Source organism: Nematolebias whitei, chromosome 22, assembly GCF_014905685.2.
Source record: "Nematolebias whitei isolate Nwh7 chromosome 22, NemWhi1, whole genome shotgun sequence".
NCBI lineage: Eukaryota > Metazoa > Chordata > Actinopteri > Cyprinodontiformes > Rivulidae > Nematolebias > Nematolebias whitei.
Window position 1 is genome coordinate 22,753,982 of NC_056519.1, and position 17,442 is coordinate 22,771,423.

Sequence of the window (17,442 nt, forward strand, 5' to 3'; positions counted from 1 at the left end):
GGGGGGGTGAAGGATGCAGCCTTGGCATCATTTTGAAGTTTAACTTTGTTTGGCCCTCTTCAGTTGCACGGTTGAAATCAAAAGTGTGCTTTTAAATCTGTGTGTTTATAAGCAGAGTTTAAAAATGAATCCCACTCGCCAATTTTTTTTTAAATTGTTACAAGAAAATACAAATGAATCAAAAGGAAAAAAAGCCATAAATAGAGAAAGTGGTATATTAGGAGTTTAAGTAGTTTGGGTTGTAGTAAAGTCTATATTTGTTTTTATCAAAGTTCAAAGGAGGATACTTGCTTTAGCCGTTGTAGTTCTGGGGTCACAGGTGGCGGTGCTCCAGAAGTTTTCTGCGTGATCTCGGTCCAAACTGCGGTCATTCATAAAGCATGAAACAAAATCTGCATATTTAATTTCTTGCATCTGTCTTTAATTTGTTCTTGAATTGAAAATGTGTGACCGGTTGCCAGCAACGTGTTTGTTTACCTTCGGAAACGGCCCGGGGGACTAAAAATAGGTCAACTATGGTGGCGTCCATGGATGAGCTGTTTGGGATCCAGACATCCGTTAATTTTTGTTGCTAGCACGTATTTACACTCGGGTTTGGTAATCTAGCCAAAGTTTCAGTCCAGTCCAGTGCTTTGTTTACATCGAGTGCGTACCTGCAATCAAATATCACCAAACCTGGAAAACTAGTGGAGGAAACTCTTTCATACGGCACCGTTTTAGATTATTCAGTTTTCTGTTAGTTTGTAGTTTGCAATGAAAACCTTTTAAAGTTTGTGACATATGTTTATGTTCAATGTCTGACCCTGTGTTTCAGCTGATGCGTTCATCCTGGATGAAGTCAGTCCACGGTTTTTCCTTTCCATTAGTAGTTTCCTGTGATTTAGATGTTGGCTCTTAATACCTCACGGTGCAGCAGTCCTTCTTTTGTCCCATTAAAGAAGCTGCTGTCCAGTTTGTCCAGAGTTCTCTGTCATTTAAGAAAGAATTAGGCGTTGTAAAGTAAATCTCTTGGTGTTCGTCCTCAGTTTTCCTCTAAACTGCAGCTGTGTTGTACCCACACAGCTTAAATCAGCTGACTGACACCCTGATTCAACCATTTGTTCGCCTTTTTAAAGTTTGAACACTCGGCTGTACGTTTAAGTTTGTGAATGAGGAGCTCGCTTGTTGAGTTGGAAAGCCTTCATCACGTGATGTGGTGGCTGGATTAAAGTGTGGCGACGGTCTGAGGGCGGTCTTTTCAGCAGCAGTTGGGTTTTCAGAAATAAGGCTTTTCAATTTGATTCTTAGTTTGCAGTAGTTCTGTTTAAAAAAAGGTCTAACAAGGTTGAGTCGGGTCCTCTGGATGGATTCTTCTTGTTGAAACGTTTCGTCTTTTATCCAAAATACTAATTCAGTCTTGTAAACAGCACCTCCTCATAGTGGATCAACCAGTCTGCTGCTGACAGCCAGAACTAGCTGTTCACATGCAAAAGGAGGACCATCAGCCTAACAATGGAACGTTAGCACCCTGATGGCCGCTTGCTATTCACAGAGGGCTGAGTGTTACTAGCAATAACAGCATTGTAAGAGGGTGGTGGTTGAACATGGAGACCCCCACCCCTGTTTAAAGATGAACTTTTTCTCTTTTCAAAGATGGCTTCTTTCACTCCTCTCAAACCAGCGTTCCTCTATGAAGAACGTGCTCACCTTCATGCCTGACCGAGTCTATAAAGGGATATTCTGACTGTTTTGACGTGAGGTCATGTGGGATTGCTGTTTAAACAATTCCAGTTTAGAGAAACGGTTCAAGTTTTACAGGACTGATGAGCTAACGGCTAGTCCGAACGCAGCCAAGCCCGACGTGGATGGCTGCCGTTAAAAGTAACTCCACTCTGCAAAGTTTCAAATCGGCTCATGCTAATAATAAAAGCTTCACACGTCTGGATCAACTTCAGGCTGCTTTTGGCCTCTCGAATGAAATCCATGAAAAATCACTGACTGCTAATTGGCGACGGTGTGCAGGTGTGATTGTCGCATTTCCATGAACTGGTATGAAACATTAGAGGTTGCAGCTGTTTGAAGTCGGCACAGATCCACTGTGGTCTTGGTTGCCTTCAGCTCTGCTTGTTCAGTGAGTTATCTACAACAGGTAAGATGATTATTTAAGTTTTCCACAGAACCTCACTTCAGAAAATCCAGATGTCCTGGTGTATTTTCACAGTTTGTGGTGAATCTGAGCAGCACAGTGAAAGCAGGCGACATCGTTCACTTTTCTCTCTGCGTCGTTTAACGGTGTGACGCACGGGTCTGCGACCTGCGACTCTGGGGCCTCGTGCGGCTCTTCAGTCCTCCTCCAGTGTCTCTGAAGCGTTGATCAAAACCAACGGACAAGTAAATATTCTAGGGATGCACGATATTATTGACATATCGGTATCGGCCGATATTGGCGTTAAAGTTAAATATCGGCCAGTCCATCAGAATAACTCGCCGATATAAAAGGTGCTGTTTTTGTATGACAACCCATGACATGGCTTCCTGTTGTGCTGCCGTCACGCGCTCCTACCTGATCTGACCACGGCGGAGAGGAAGAAGTCAAAATGTCGGCGGTGTGGACGTGTTTTTTCGTTGGTGATGATGTTGGATTCCGAAGATTTATGGACTACGTTGAGTCTCGATACATCGTCCTCAGTCGGAGATATTTTCCCCGACATAACCCGAGTTACAATCCGTCATTTCAGACGTCTTTGAGAAGCTAATAACCGATAGCACGACTTGTAACATTTGGACGTCGTGTTAGCCCCGTTAGCATGATTAGTGTTACGGCACAATGGGGAGACAAAAACTTTGATCTTTAAAAGTCTGTCCTTCATGCACAGAGGATCTCACACTGCAGCTAGAAACCTGGAACAAACCTCCACAAGTGAGACAGCATCGCAGGTGACGAATGCTAATAGCATTTAACACTTTTCATTTAATATAAGTTAAAGTGTTATACATATCTTATGGCTGTTACTGAATATATGTCACCAGCTCTTACAGCTGTTGCACAGTTTTATAGCAAATGATCCTAAAAAAGAGGAATATGTTCTGACAAACGAACGTATATAAAATATCTGTATTGGTTATCGGCCAAATAAGTTTTAACATATCGGACAAAAATTCGATATCGTGCACCCCTAAAACATTCATATTAACAGCTAAAAAATAAAAGGCGAGTTGTGAAGGTTATATAGCCGTTTTAAGAGCGTTGGACTTGTGACGCGTTTTCTCGTCCACTTTTAGAACGTAGAATTCCCACGACCCCAGCAATTAGCCGGAGCCGCAGTCCCGAGAGCCCAACATAATTTTACTCTTGGGTTTTCAAGCCATGAACTAAACAAGAGGTACAAAGTTTATGCTGTGTTTTTGATAAATTGTGAAATGAGCCGACACTGTTGGCGTCACAAGTCCAGTTTTAGCCACAGACGGAGAACCTCAGCAGAGAGGCACCTGCGTGGGCAGCGTCAGGCTCCTGTGTTGATGCTGACGGGCTGAATGGCGCTCAGCTGTGCTGCACGTGATGCCCACTGTATGTTCAGGTCTTGGTTTTGACAGAAACCCCAACGTTGAACTTTCAGTCCGCACCCCGCAGCAGCTCGTGTGCGTTTGGTAGGTGTGAGTTTTCACGCCCCGTGCTGTCGCTCGTGCACGTTCACCCAGTTTCCTGTGCAGGTTCTCCGGCTCGTCTGGATCATGTGGATGAAGTTGTCATTGATCTGGCTTTCAGTAGCTGTTTGGTCCCCCCCCCCCCCCCGCACTATTTCATTCAGAGTTGGCGACCAGTTTAATGGTATTATTTTTGAAACGCTTTCCTTCCTTCTCCAACAGAATAAGCAGTTTTCACACAATAAGCGCAGTAAAACCAACTTGTTATCTCTGATGACATCTGAAAGGCCTCCAGACTTTGTCCGTGTGCAACTCGACCTGCCCTGCAGCGGTGTGGGCCACCACTGATAGTGTAATCTTCTTCTTTCAGCTTCCTTGCTAACAAGCAGATGGGCCGATCGGCCTAATGCTCAACAGTGGAGCTACAATCTGGCTTGACCACTTTATAACAGATGATGCATTCACTGTCCACGGTGGGTGGTGCGTTTGTGGTTTTTAAAATTTTCTAAACCTTTTGAACTAGACTGTTTATGCAGGCAGCACTTGATTACATCCATCCATTATCTTTACCTGCTTCCTTCCTGGGTCACTGGTGCCCACATCCAGCAGGCACCGAGTGAAAGGGGGGGGGGGGGGACACTGGACAAGTCACAAGTCCATCACTGGGACACATAGAGACAAACAACCATTCACTCTCTCACCTAGGGAGAAATTAGAGTTACCAATTAACCTAACATGCATGTTTTTGGTCTGGGAGGAAACTGGAGTACCTGGAGAAAAACAGATTATAGATAATCTGAACCGTTAACATCACATGTGCCCAACAAACCGCCACGTGTGACCAGTTTGAATATAAATGTCCGACTTTGATATGTAATGTAAAATTAAAATAATTCAAGAGCCAGTATTCCCTGAAAGACCAAGGTTTTATACTAGAAAAAGAAAACCTGCATTGATGTGAAATGTCGCTCAGATTACCGTTTGTGTTGTGAAGGACTCTCGGCTACTACCACACCAAGGTTTAACTCCGTATCTGTAAAAATGACGGAGTTGAAGTCGTTTTTGTAGTTTCTACGGCCGTCTTTGGGCTGGCTCCAAAATGTAATAATTAGCAGCTGTACATCCAGTGATGAGTTCTTGAAAGGTTCATTAAAACTCGCCCAGCTTTGCCTTTCTGCAGGGGGTGATAATCCTGTTGGCTCTCTTTGAACAGGCAGTTTGTCTTTCTAGAATAGAAATGAAACATGTTTGGGATCTTTGGATCGGACAGGTAGTCCTAAAACTCACCTGAACTGAAACAACTGTTTTGAAGTCGTCTCTTTTCTCAGCATCGGATCCAAACAGATGAGGCAAAAAACAAACGTTAGGTGATATGTCTATCCTCTGTGTTATATCTGTTTCAGGTCCACAGTGCACGTTAGCTTCACATGCATTTTATGGCAAAACAAAACTGCACATATTGTTTAGTCCTCAGCTGAAAAGAAAAGCATTCTTTCCTGAATTCGTTTTTATGTCTTCACACAGAACAATCCAACCCTCAAGTGTTTGGTTGTTCGGTGAGTTTGAACATAAAGTAATGTTTTATTTTAGGTATGCATTCGTTGTCGTCATGCTTCACACAGTTCATTCAACCGTTATTTATACAGGTTAGTCCCATTGAGCCTCGGGAACTCATTCACAAGAGACCTAGATGCTCAGTAGGAGTTTGGTGACATGTTAAAAAGCTGTAGATTTGCGATGACTGCAGGGATTTACCTCGTCCGCTCCAGTCGTACACGGATAACAAATGTTGCACATTATGGTTCTATACCGTATTCACAAGGGTATATTCAATTCAGTTCAGTTTATTTATACAGCGCCAAGTCGCAACAGAAGTCGTCTCAGGGCACTGAACAGAAACATTCATATATAAAAATAATAATTTAACACTATTTATCTGAGGAGCAGACGGCTTTGAGTTTAACTCCATCACAGAACTCATCTTGAACATGAAGGCGACAGTGGAAAGGAAAAACTCCCTCGTGAGGAAGAAACCTTTAGCAGAACCAGCTGCTTCGACTGGCTGGGTTTGGTAGGAACAGATACACAATGGCAGGTCAAGAATCGCATTAAGATAGAAATAGAATCAAATGGAAACTATTCAGTTTTAGCAAATGACTGTACCCCACTGTATGTATGAGCAAAGCTGTTAGAACCACAAACAAAGAGGTCAATGACTAAAGGCTGCATGTAAGGATGCCATGTTTATTCTGCCATGATGGACCGTGAAAAGATGGCTGTGCGTTCAGCATAACGATGTAGCGTAGTACAGTCATGTAGGTATTCTCAACCAAAGAACGGCCCAGGTGAGACCGTCGCACTGCACTAGACATTGAGTTCAGAGGTCAAGCAGCTCATGGAGCTCTGAGCAGGCTGACAAGACTTGGTGTTTCGTAGTCCAGCCTGGACTGGTCTGAGCAGTGGGGCGACCCACTGGGTGGGGTACTGAGGGACAAGATGGCGAAGCGATGATGGGGCAGAGTCTACCAGATGAAAGGTGGGCAGCTCTGAACTCTATAGTGTGACAAACTCTTCCTTCCTTTAGATAGACACATTTTATTATGTTCTTGATGGGGCTTTACAAAATATCACCATCAAGAAAAGGGCTGAACGGTTTTGGAAAATATTCTAATTGCAATTTTATTTATTTATTTATTTTAACTGCATTGTTGCGATTGTGATTTAACGAGATTATTCTTCAATGTCGTCTTCTCATTTATTTTTCAACAAACACGAGCAATAAATCTGTTTCAGTAAAAAAAAAACCACTGTTTTCAGCTCCGCTGCAACTCTGCATCTGTAGTTTTTTGTGTAGCTCTGGGATAGCAACTTGGCTAAAATGTGTACGTGAGGGCGTTCTGTACCGCTTATCCACTGTGTTTACCAAAGCTGTAAACCCAAGCCTGGTCACTACATTAATGGGCGTCATGTCTTTTACTATGAACTCCGTTATTGCTCGAGTTATTTCCACGTGCCGTTTCAAATTATGTTCACACGGAGTAATACCTTGGAACAGTCCGGTCAGTGATCCCTGTCGGCTGCTACTTTGCTTACTTTAAGTTGAAGCAATGATCGTTGGCGTTCTAGCTATGCAGCTATCGTATATAGCTTTGTGGTGTTTCTTTAAATGTTGATAAAGATTTGTGGTGTTACCTCGAGGTAGCAACGGCAGCAAGGCAGGTTCTGCATAGGCCTGTCACGATAACAAATTTTGCTGGGCGATTAATTCTCAGAAATTATTGTGATAAACGATAATATTGTTTTAAATGACTTCTGTCTCTAAGTCCGTGCATGTTGTGAGCATGGTAACATGAAAAATAAGTGAGGTACCAACTTTAATTTTGGTACGTGGCATCACACATCACTTCCTTTCAAAAATTGGGTTGCCACGTCAAAATCCCAGCTGGCCACCACCGTGTGTATTCATTCAACCTTTATTTATACAGGCTAGTCTCATTTAGCCATGAGGACTCATTTACAAGAGAGACATGTTCCAGACAGAACATTTCATGTACAGACAACAACAGTAAACAATGACAACAATAAACTACAGTAAAAATGTAGAATATAAAATTAATTAATGGTAGCCATGGTCAGTATTGCCAGTACCCTCCTGAGTACCACCAATGCAGCTGGTCGTGATCACTGGGCATACTTGTTTTAGTCATCTTGCACTGACTGGATCGGTCCTGACAGGATCATCACCAGAGCTCGCTCCAGTGGTGGATGTTAGACAAACGATCCTCCATGTTTTTGATCAAAGAGTTGTTTTGCCTCTGGCATGGACTAACGCTCTGCGATCGGGGAAGTCCACCCTCATCGGTCTGTAGTGGTGGGCAGGCGACAGCAGCCAACACTTCTGGGTGTGTGTTCGTGTCCGCATCCTCGTCCAGCAGGGGGCATTCATCCCCCACACACACAAACACACACAGCTGAGAGGAATCAAAGCTGTGAGCATGGCCTGCAGCCTGGTCCAACCCGTGTGCAGCATCACTCGGTCTTTACGTTTGGTGTTTTCGTTGGGAGCTCGGAGTCGGCCGAGATAAGAGGCGCTCAGCCCAACGGTTGTAGTGAAATTCATGCAAACGGTGATGGTTGCTGCTGAAGCAGGAGGAGGGGGGTGTTCCTTTATTTCTGCATGTTGAGGATGAGGGGAGGCGCCGTCACACGCAGCTGCACTCACCCCCCCCCCCCCATCCTTTTATCTGGCTTGTGCCCAGACAGCGGTTGATGACGCTGCAGCGTCGCCCTATCTCTCCCTCCCATGCTCGCGCTCCCTCTCTACAAATGATGGCAGAGTGTATTTATAGTCCAGCGTGTGGCGCGGCAGCCAGCGAGCGGGGGATTACCTCGGCCACGATGAACGAGCGGAGCCTAATTCAGAAGCCGGCACCGCTCGGTGACTCCACACAGGCTGACTTCAGCACCACCACCACCGCTGCTCAGGTATTTCTCCTGCTTGGCTGTGAAAGGACTTGTCTTCTTTCTCCACAACTACAAGAGTGCAGTTTTATGTTTTTGCAGGAATGTCTTTAGATGAACTTGATTGTGCCTAGTTGTTTAAATTTGAGTATAATTTTTTATTAATTTATCAGAGATTTAAGTGGAATGACTTGCTCTGCGGTGAACTGGCACACAGGAATGTTTAGCCTCGGTTCTGAGGATGAGCCTGTTGAAGTATTGTAAGAGTTGTCGTTAAATATAAAAATAGTGGGCAACAATTCAGCCCGTTTAAAAATGAAATCTAATTTCTCATAATTTACACAAGATGTTCAGACAAAGTGTGGTGTTATCAAGATCAACTCGTCAGCGTGTCCTACTTCACATGACAGATGGGAAAGACACCGCCTCTCGGACTCTATTTTACTTTGTGTCAAAAGTACAGACCTCAAAACGCGCACCGGTTTTTAAATCGTGTTGATTAGCCGAGAGGAAAAAAAAAAAACAGTTATAAATAATTAACGCCACATTTTATTCTGAAAATCATCGTCATATCTGAAGTGCTTTTAGAGAAGAGCTATTCAACGGGCGGCCCATGGGTGACTTCAGTCCGGCATTTATGATTCAATGCAGTAAAATAAACAAATTTTAAATGGAACAACTCATTGTAAAACTTGGTTTATTTACAGAAAGACTTTACCTGCTGGATGTTCGGCCCCTGAGCTGCTGGCTCTCAGTAACTGTGGCCCCCTGAGCAGTTTAGTTGAATATCTCTTGTTTAGAGTAAGACGAGCGGTCTCCTGGACATAACACCCCCACCCCACAAAACAAACAACCTCCCCCCTCCTTTCAGACTGAAGCCTGGTTATTTGATAAGTGCCCAAACATCTACAGGATAAAAAAACGATGCAGAAGTGAGACCGAGCCGGAGAGGCCGAGCAGGAGAGGCCGAGCAGGAGAGTGCTTGTGTTTTCTAGTTGTGCTGTAGTTTAGTGTTTAGTCCATTTTAGTGTGTTTGAGTCAAAATGAGGCGACTTTTAAACGTGAGGTGGACAGAGCTGTGGACCCAGCAGCTGATGGGCAGCAGTGTCCATATCGGGTCCAGAACCCCTCTGTCTGGGTCAACAGAACCGAGCATCAGTTCTGAGCTCTGGAGAACAAGAGGATGTGGATGTTGATCCAGAGGTAAAACAGGTTCCAGGCACAGAGAGCACCAGGGGACCAGCTACACAGTCCAAAATAATTATTATATTTGTCTCTCTGACCCAGTCTGGACAATCTGCAGCAACAAGTCTGGAAAAAATACAAGTAGACTGACGGACATGGAAGATTAGTTTCAAAGTTTTGGTCTCCTGATTTACATGCTGGCGTCTCGGCCAAGTGTCCAGGATCGCTGGAGACTTTTGCATTCTTAGTTGTAAAAACAATTCATTCTGAATGTTTGTGGTTTTCACTGTAAAAAATCTGTAATTTTCCTACAGATTTTGTTTTTGTGAGTTTTATTATTTTTTAATATATTGATAAAGTCCGTCAGAAGTAAAAAATACTTAATAATGTATATATATATTTTAATAAAAACCATTATTAGTCACATGGGAGGTTGTGCAGAACAGAATGACACCAACATGTCAGGTTACTCAAGTTTTAGGGCGAATATGTAAATAAATCAAACATAGTCCAAAAATGGGTGGAAATGTTATTTATTTATTTATAATTGCCGTAAAATTAATATGTTGTGAATTTTTAAAACGAAATGTGGAGTATTTTATTTTAAACAAAAGACCCTTAAAGAGTTGAAATAAAGTAAAAAGTTATTTAAATTAGATTTTATTATTTTTTTTAATTTCAGGCTGAGATGGCTCTAAAAGGCCGAGCAGTATTTTTGTGTTTTTCCCCTCAGGAAGGTGAACGATCATAACGTTAAAACGACAGAAATAACCGTCTCATTCAGGCGCAGTATGATGATGTTGATGTCTGTAATTAAAGCAAACAAAGTGAACTGCAAACCTTCAGGAGGGACAGTTCGCTACATTCACTGCTGCAAGATGAAATGCAGATGAACTCGGTGTGGAATAATTCTCTATTAGATTCTTGAACATGTTATCTCGCTGTACTGGACTGATTGACAGCTGCTGCTGGTCATGACTTCAGAACTCTTTTCATGCGTGTGATACTGACAAGACCTTATTCATCAGTGGTCGGTGTTTAGACAGACTGCGTTCAGCAACGTTTTCACCAGCAGGACATCCGTGTGTTGATGTTGGAAATGACTCCGGCCTCCTACTCTAAAAGTTGTTGCGGCTGATCTTGGAGGTTGTGCACGATCTTGCACAATTGTTAAGAAACCCAGTTAGCACATGGTCCTTCCTCTACAGTCGTGGTGAAAACATAACGTAGACGGGAAGACCCAGTTTGTTTGTCAGCGACTGGGCTGCATGACCCACCGCTGATCTGTGAACAGATCTGCACAAGACTGGACACTCCCGTTCCACAGACTGAGGCCAGCTCATGAACCCATCAGTGAATCTTACTTTTCAATTCAGTTTATTCCTATAGTGTCCAAACAGAAGTCGTCTCAGTGCACTGTCCAAAAACACTCGCATGCATTAAAAAAAGCCAATTAGTAAACTTCTATTCAAGGAAGCAGCAGATTGTGTTGAATCTAGGCCTGTCACGATAAACAATAAATCAATTAATCGCATGCTGGATGAAAATTATCAACCTCATTTTCATTGATCGGTTTTATCGTTTTTGGTCTCTCTCTTTCTGTTGAAGACACTGGATGAACAAAAGGCTCAACTCCGGTGCTCTTCACTGACCCCTCCCTTTCTATTTTCTCTTTTATCTGTTTTAACCAGCCCAAAATCATGTTTTTGGATCGTTAAAAGCAGCTAAGCTGAGAAGCTAAGCTACGAGCTAAGCTAACAGGCCGACCTCCGGAGGGAAAATACCTCCGTCTTGTCGAAGCTCCAAAATTCACGGTTGAAATTTGTGTAAAGTTTTTTTCTGCAAAAAGAAGCGGAGAAGTTTACTGATTTTTTTTATATATTTTTTTTAATTAAAAGCTTTATGTGCTAAAGAGTTCAAACCACACAGAGCGTGCGCCATTTTGAGAACTGAAAAACAGGAACGAGAGACAGCCCGTGTCAGGTCAAGGGGCCTCCCTCCCATTTTTCTTCAAGAGACGCGTTGCTCGCTCCCTCACTATCCATCCTTCAATTCAAACTCTTACTGTCATCCGGTGGTTGAAAAACGCACTACGCTCAAAACAAATTAATAAACATTTCTTCTTAAATTTGACAGTATTATTATCAAATTTCAAACAATATTATCGTTTATCGCAATAATTTCTGAGACAATTAATCGGCCAGCAAAATTTGCTATCGTGACAGGCCTAGGTGAATCTTCACTTCATCACAGTCTCCCATCCCGAGCAAACACAAAGGAGACGGTGGAAAGGAAAAACTCCCTTTTAACAGGATGTATCTTGGACCATATGAACTAGAATTGGAATGTGTCCACTTTATAATAGTTGAATCCCCCTGCTTGTCATGTTCCTGTATAGTTTTAGCACAGATATACGGTACATTTGACCGTAGTTTACCTGTGTTGTTTTATTTCCGTCACCCTCGCAGATCAGTGGTAACATATCCATTCCTCTCTGCCTCCACTCGTTCTTCTATTGTCTCCACCACAACATTAACAAACTGGCCAATGTAAATTTTTCTCAAACCCTAGTTCACGTTGCTTCCATCTTCTTTCAGCTGCTAACGACCACTCAGCTGTTAGTTACACGGATAATACAAGCATCAACTTGTTTTGATAGATTAAGTTTATTTGAGTTCTGCTATTTTTAACACTTTTGTTGATGTTTTGTTAATGGAACGGGTTGAGTAATGATGGTGGCGTGCAGTCAGCATGGCAGAGTTGTCATTTAAAAACCCTTTGTTTCCTGCAGTCCTCCTTTAAAACAGGAGGCGTCACTACACAGAAGTAACCTCAGGAACAGCAGCAGCAGAAGAAGAGTTTACAGGAAGTGCACTGCTTGTAAACAAACACAACTACAGCTTAAACTCACTTAGCTGGAATTAAATTAGCTGTGAAGTCATATGAACAGTATTGAAAGTGATGCTGTTGTTGGACACTTGAACACACCACACCATTCTTCCTACCCAGCTCTACTTTGAGCAGCAGCAGAGCTTTGTTGGGCCGTTGCTGTGGACCAGTTTGGGTACACTGATGCCGATTTTAATTTGTGAGAACCAGCATTTACATCATAAACCAGATTTTCCCAACTTTTATTTCATATACGTGTTCATTTTCAGACATTGATCAAGTATATTTCTCTTTAATAAAAAAATTTAAACGGCACCAAGTAGATTACTAGACTGTGATAACCATCCGCTGGTAAAACCTGCAGGATTTGTTCACCGGTTTCTATTCAAAATAATTATCTTAATGTTTTTTCTCTCCGTTTGGTTAAAGTTCTTTGTGTTAGAACATTTTGTGTTATTCTAAAAAGTTTAAATCAATTAAAGATGTGCATATATGTATAATTTTTGTTATACGCCCATCAAAGGCTGGTGTATTATGGTATAGTATTGTATTCTATTGTCCTGCCCATAACTTCTGATCCCCTCAAGAATATTTAACCAAACCCGATACACATGTGCATCGTCACTAGACAGTGTCACATGCACTTTCATGACCCCAGCTCCAAGGTCAAGGTCACAAATCAATGTCAGATGTTCTGCATGATCTTTGCTTGTCAGGACTATTGCTATAGACTGCTGTATAATAGTTTGTTGACGGGCGTATAATGTTCTGAATGCTGTACTCAAGATTGAATTAAATTTGTGGCTTGTCCCTTGCCTCTCGCACACTGACTGCTGGATATGGGCACCAGTGAACCCCACTACCGGAAGAAGAAGCATATTTTTTTATTTTTTTATTTAACCTTTATTTATACAGGTAGTCTCACTGAGTCACGAGGACTTCTTTTCAGTAGAGACCTGTTCTAGAAAGCCAACATATACATGGTACAAATAACAATATACAACAATAAAAAGCAATAAAAATAAAAATTGTGTTATAAAAACGCTGTTATTGTTTGGTGCTGTTAGTAGCATGGTCCTGTTAGCAGTGCGGTCATGTTAGCTGTGCGGTCCTGTTAGCATTGCAGTCCTGTTAGCAGCACGGTCCTGTTAGCATTGTGGTCCTGTTAGCAGCACGGTCCTGTTAGCATTGTGGTCCTGTTAGCAGTACGGTCCTGTTAGCAGCATGGCTCTGTTAGCAGCGTGGCTCTGTTAGCAGTGTGGCTCTGTTAGCAGTACGGTCCTGTTAGCAGCGTGGCTCTGTTAGCAGCGTGGCTCTGTTAGCAGCGTGGCTCTGTTAGCAGCGTGGCTCTGTTAGCAGCGTGGCTCTGTTAGTAGCATAGTCTTGTTAGCAGCAAGGTTCTGTTAGCAGTGCGGTCATGTTAGCGGTATGGTCCTGTAGGCAGTGCAGTCCTGTTAGCAGTATGGTCCTGGTATCAGCGTAGTCCTGTTGGCAGCACGGTCCTGTTAGCAGTGCAAGCCTGCTAGCAGCATGGTCCTGCTAGCAGCGTAGTTCTGTTAGCAGTATTGTCCTGTAGGCAGTGCAGTCCTGTTAGCAGTATGGTCCTGGTAGCAGCGTAGTCCTGTTAGCAGCACGGTCCTGTTAGCAGAGTGGTCCTGTTAGCAGCATGGTCCTGTTAGCAGAGTGGTCCTGGTAGCAGAGTGGTCCTGTTAGCAGCGTGGTCCTGTTAGCAGAGTGGTCCTGTTAGCAGAGTGGTCCTGTTAGCAGAGTGGTCCTGTTAGCAGCGTGGTTCTGTTAGCAGAGTGGTCCTGTTAGCAGAGTGGTCCTGTTAGCAGCATGGTCCTGTTAGCAGAGTGGTCCTGGTAGCAGAGTGGTCCTGTTAGCAGCGTGGTTCTGTTAGCAGAGTGGTCCTGTTAGCAGAGTGGTCCTGTTAGCAGAGTGGTCCTGTTAGCAGCACGGTCCTGTTAGCAGATTGGTCCTGTTAGCAGCACGGTCCTGTTAGCAGAGTGGTCCTGTAACAGCTTGCTGTTCAGTGCCCAGCGAAAGTGTTTTAATGTTATTTTTTATACAGCTCAATCCACAACTTAACTCTGAAACTGAGGTACCAAATGAGGACTTTAGTGTACATTTGAACAAAGTTCATGCTCATAAAAAATGCTTGATGCTTTCAACGAGCATGCCTTCAGTCTTGAAAATAAAGTTATGTAAAAATTCACACCAGAATGTGCAGCAATGAATCTTGGTCTTATTGGCCCACTTTTTTCCTAAAGCTCGTCTCTTTGCTCACGCAGATACCTGGAGAAGTACGAGAAGGTCCACCACTTCGGTGAGGATGACGACGAAGCTCAGCCGGGGAACCCCAAAGCCTCTCTTCCAGTCGGTGCAATCCCAAACTCTTACAACTACCAGCAACATGTCGTATCAGGTAGGCACAGGTTGACCTTCATCTGGATCGGGTGATTTGGCTTCTCAGTTTGTCGCGTTCTCTGGAAGTTCATATGGTCACTTGTCAAAGAAGTGTTTGATTTTCATCCAGCAGATTAGAGCTGGACGTATGATTCATGCAGCTCGTCAGTTCATGAACGGTCGTGTGTACTGGTACATATTTAACCTCACAGTAGAGGAAGAAATGGAGAAATGTCATTCCCTGCAACAACTCAGTGAGTTCTTATTATTGTTAAATGAGTTTAGCTGAAAGCAGCTGAAGAAGTTTAAACCAGCTGGAAAGGTTTCATCTCTAAACTGTTGATGCGAGTTGAATTTGCACAATGACATTTGCAGAAAGCAGGAAAGTAAAAGCTGAAAGCAGTAGAGAACTGGCAGAAATGTAAAGAAAAGGCCGAATAGAACAGAAATGAGCCGAATAAGCTGAAATAGGCATAGAAAGTCTGAATGTTGATTAAAAAAATATAAAAAATAATCTGATATGAGCAGGAAAAAGCTCAAACTGACTTAACAATGTAGCTGAAAAGGCAAATAAGTTGAAATTGACAGGGGGGAAAAAAATAAAAATGGCTGAAGGAAGCTGAAATTAGCATAAAGATGGAAAAAGCTGAACCAGAACAGAAGCTGAAATGAGCAGTAAAATGTTTTCAACAGCTCAAAGAGTTTGGAGGATGTGAAGAGAGCTCCATTCATTTTCAATGAGAAAAACTTGGAAACAAAAGTAGGAATGTCCTGAATGAGCTGAACGTTTTGATACACGACGTGTTGAAATAGAACAAGAATGGTGGAACGAAGTTACAGAAGTAACACGGGTCTCAATAGGTTAAGGTTAAGGGCCTTGCTCAAGGGCCCAGAGTGGGGCAAATGAGGGTGGAGGCATGTGTGGCTGTTTCACCTTTCCCACCCACATTTTGATGTTGTCTGTCCGTGACAAGATTGACAATTTTGTTGAAATACAAAGACATTTCACTCTAATGTCCTACTCACTCAGTCCTTTTTGTTCCTCAAACATCGGTCAGATCACCTTTCATCTGAAACTATTTTATCTCTTTTGTCTTTTTGATTTCTTCTGTGCAACTAAATAAAAAATGAAAAAAATAAATGAAGTCTTGTTTTGGTAAAATTCCAGTAATTCTGTATGTATATATAAATATATATAAACTGAAAATTAATCAAATTTTATCCTGATGCATGATCAATAATCCAGGTAGAAAAATCTAAAAAAAAAGTTCTGTCTGGTCCTCTGGACATTCAAAAAACAAACAAAAAAAAGAAGTAGAAACGTTTCGTCTCTCATCTGAGAGACTTCTTCAGTCTGAGGTGCTGTTTTCAGCTCAGTCTCTTAAATAGCACCTTCTCAGAGTGGATCAACCAGTTTTGCTGCTGACAATCAAAACCAGCTGATCACATGCTCAAGAAGGACCATCAGTCTAACAATGGATCATTAGCACACTGATGGCTGTTTACTGTTCACAGAGGGCTGAGTGATACTAGCAATCACAGCATTGTAAGAGGGGGACAGTTGAACATGGAGGCCTCCACCCCTGTTTAATGATGGACGGTTTCTTTTCACAAAGATGGCCTCCTTTACTCCTCTCTCAAACCATCGTTCCTCTCTGTCCAGGATGTGAACATCTTCATCCCTGAAAGAGTGACCGCTGGCCTGGAGATGAGTGTAGACCGCAGAGTCCTGGCCTGATGATGTTGATCTTCTGTGCTGGGCCATCCTTTTGGCCAGTGGCTGTTTAGTTTCCCCGATGTAAGACTGATCACAGCCCTGACACTGAACAGCATACACAATATTACTCTGTTTGTGCCGGGGGACTGGATGTTTGGGATGAACCAGTCTTTGCCGTAATGTATTTTGGGGTTTAAAAGCCACTGGGACATTATGTTTAGAAAATAAACATCTCAGTTTCTCTGATACCCCCTCAACATATGGAATGACCACTGGTCTGGGTTCCTCCTTTTCACCTGATGGCTGACTGGAGTCCTGTTTGGGTTTCTTCTCTGCTTTCAGGAAGGCCCAGTTAGGATATCCACATTGCTCTAGAGTCTGTCTTGTGTGGGATTTCTCCTTCTGCCTGGCTCCTGAGCTAGTGGGGACGCTGTCTGCTCTGTGATACAGAGTCCTGATGACTCCTAACTTGTGCTCCAAAGGGTGATGGGAGTCAAACTGCAAATACTGGTCTGTGTGGGTGGGTTTGCGGTACACCTCAGTTTGCAAATGTCCTCTATCAGAGACTGAGACCTCACAGTCCAAGAAAGCCAACCTGCCATTTTTTACATCTTCTCGTGTGAACTTGATGTATTTATCCACAGAGTTGATGTGGTCAGTAAAATGTTGGACTTCCTGAGATTTAATTTTAACCCAGGTGTCGTCAACATACCTGAACCAATGACTTGGTGGTGTCCCTGAAAAGGACGTTTCTACCTCCTCCATGTACAGGTTGGCAACAATAGGAGAAACTGGAGACCCCATAGCACACCCATGTTTCTGCCTATAATATTGCTCCCCATATGTGAAGTAGGTTGTCAGCAGCAAACTGGTTGATCCACTCTGAGAAGGTGCTATTTAAGAGACTGAACTGAATACAGCACCTCAGACTGAAGAAGTCTTTTGGATGAAAGACGAAACGTTTCAATTTTTTTTGTTTTGCGTTGTTTAGTTTTTTGAATGTCCAGAGGACCAGATTAAACTTTTTTTAATCAAATTTTAGTTTTTCAATAAAACAAAGAAAATAATAGTTAGCTCTTTTTGCCTCCTTGTAGAAAAATGAGTTCTAAAACAGACGAGCGAGCCTCAGATTATTTTCTTTTGTTCTTTAAATGGTTAAA

The 17,442-nt window shown here is 42.7% G+C and overlaps 1 protein-coding gene across 1 annotated transcript in view; it reads left to right on the plus strand.

The window, feature by feature from the left end:
- The window catches only part of arid2 (AT rich interactive domain 2 (ARID, RFX-like)), a 56,311-nt gene that overhangs the window by 4,344 nt on the left and 34,525 nt on the right, over nucleotides 1-17,442 (plus strand). Inside the window, exon 4 of the mRNA XM_037696057.1 lies at nucleotides 14,451-14,584. Within this exon, the coding sequence (XP_037551985.1) occupies nucleotides 14,451-14,584 (134 nt within the window). The remainder of the gene's footprint in view (nucleotides 1-14,450; nucleotides 14,585-17,442) is intronic.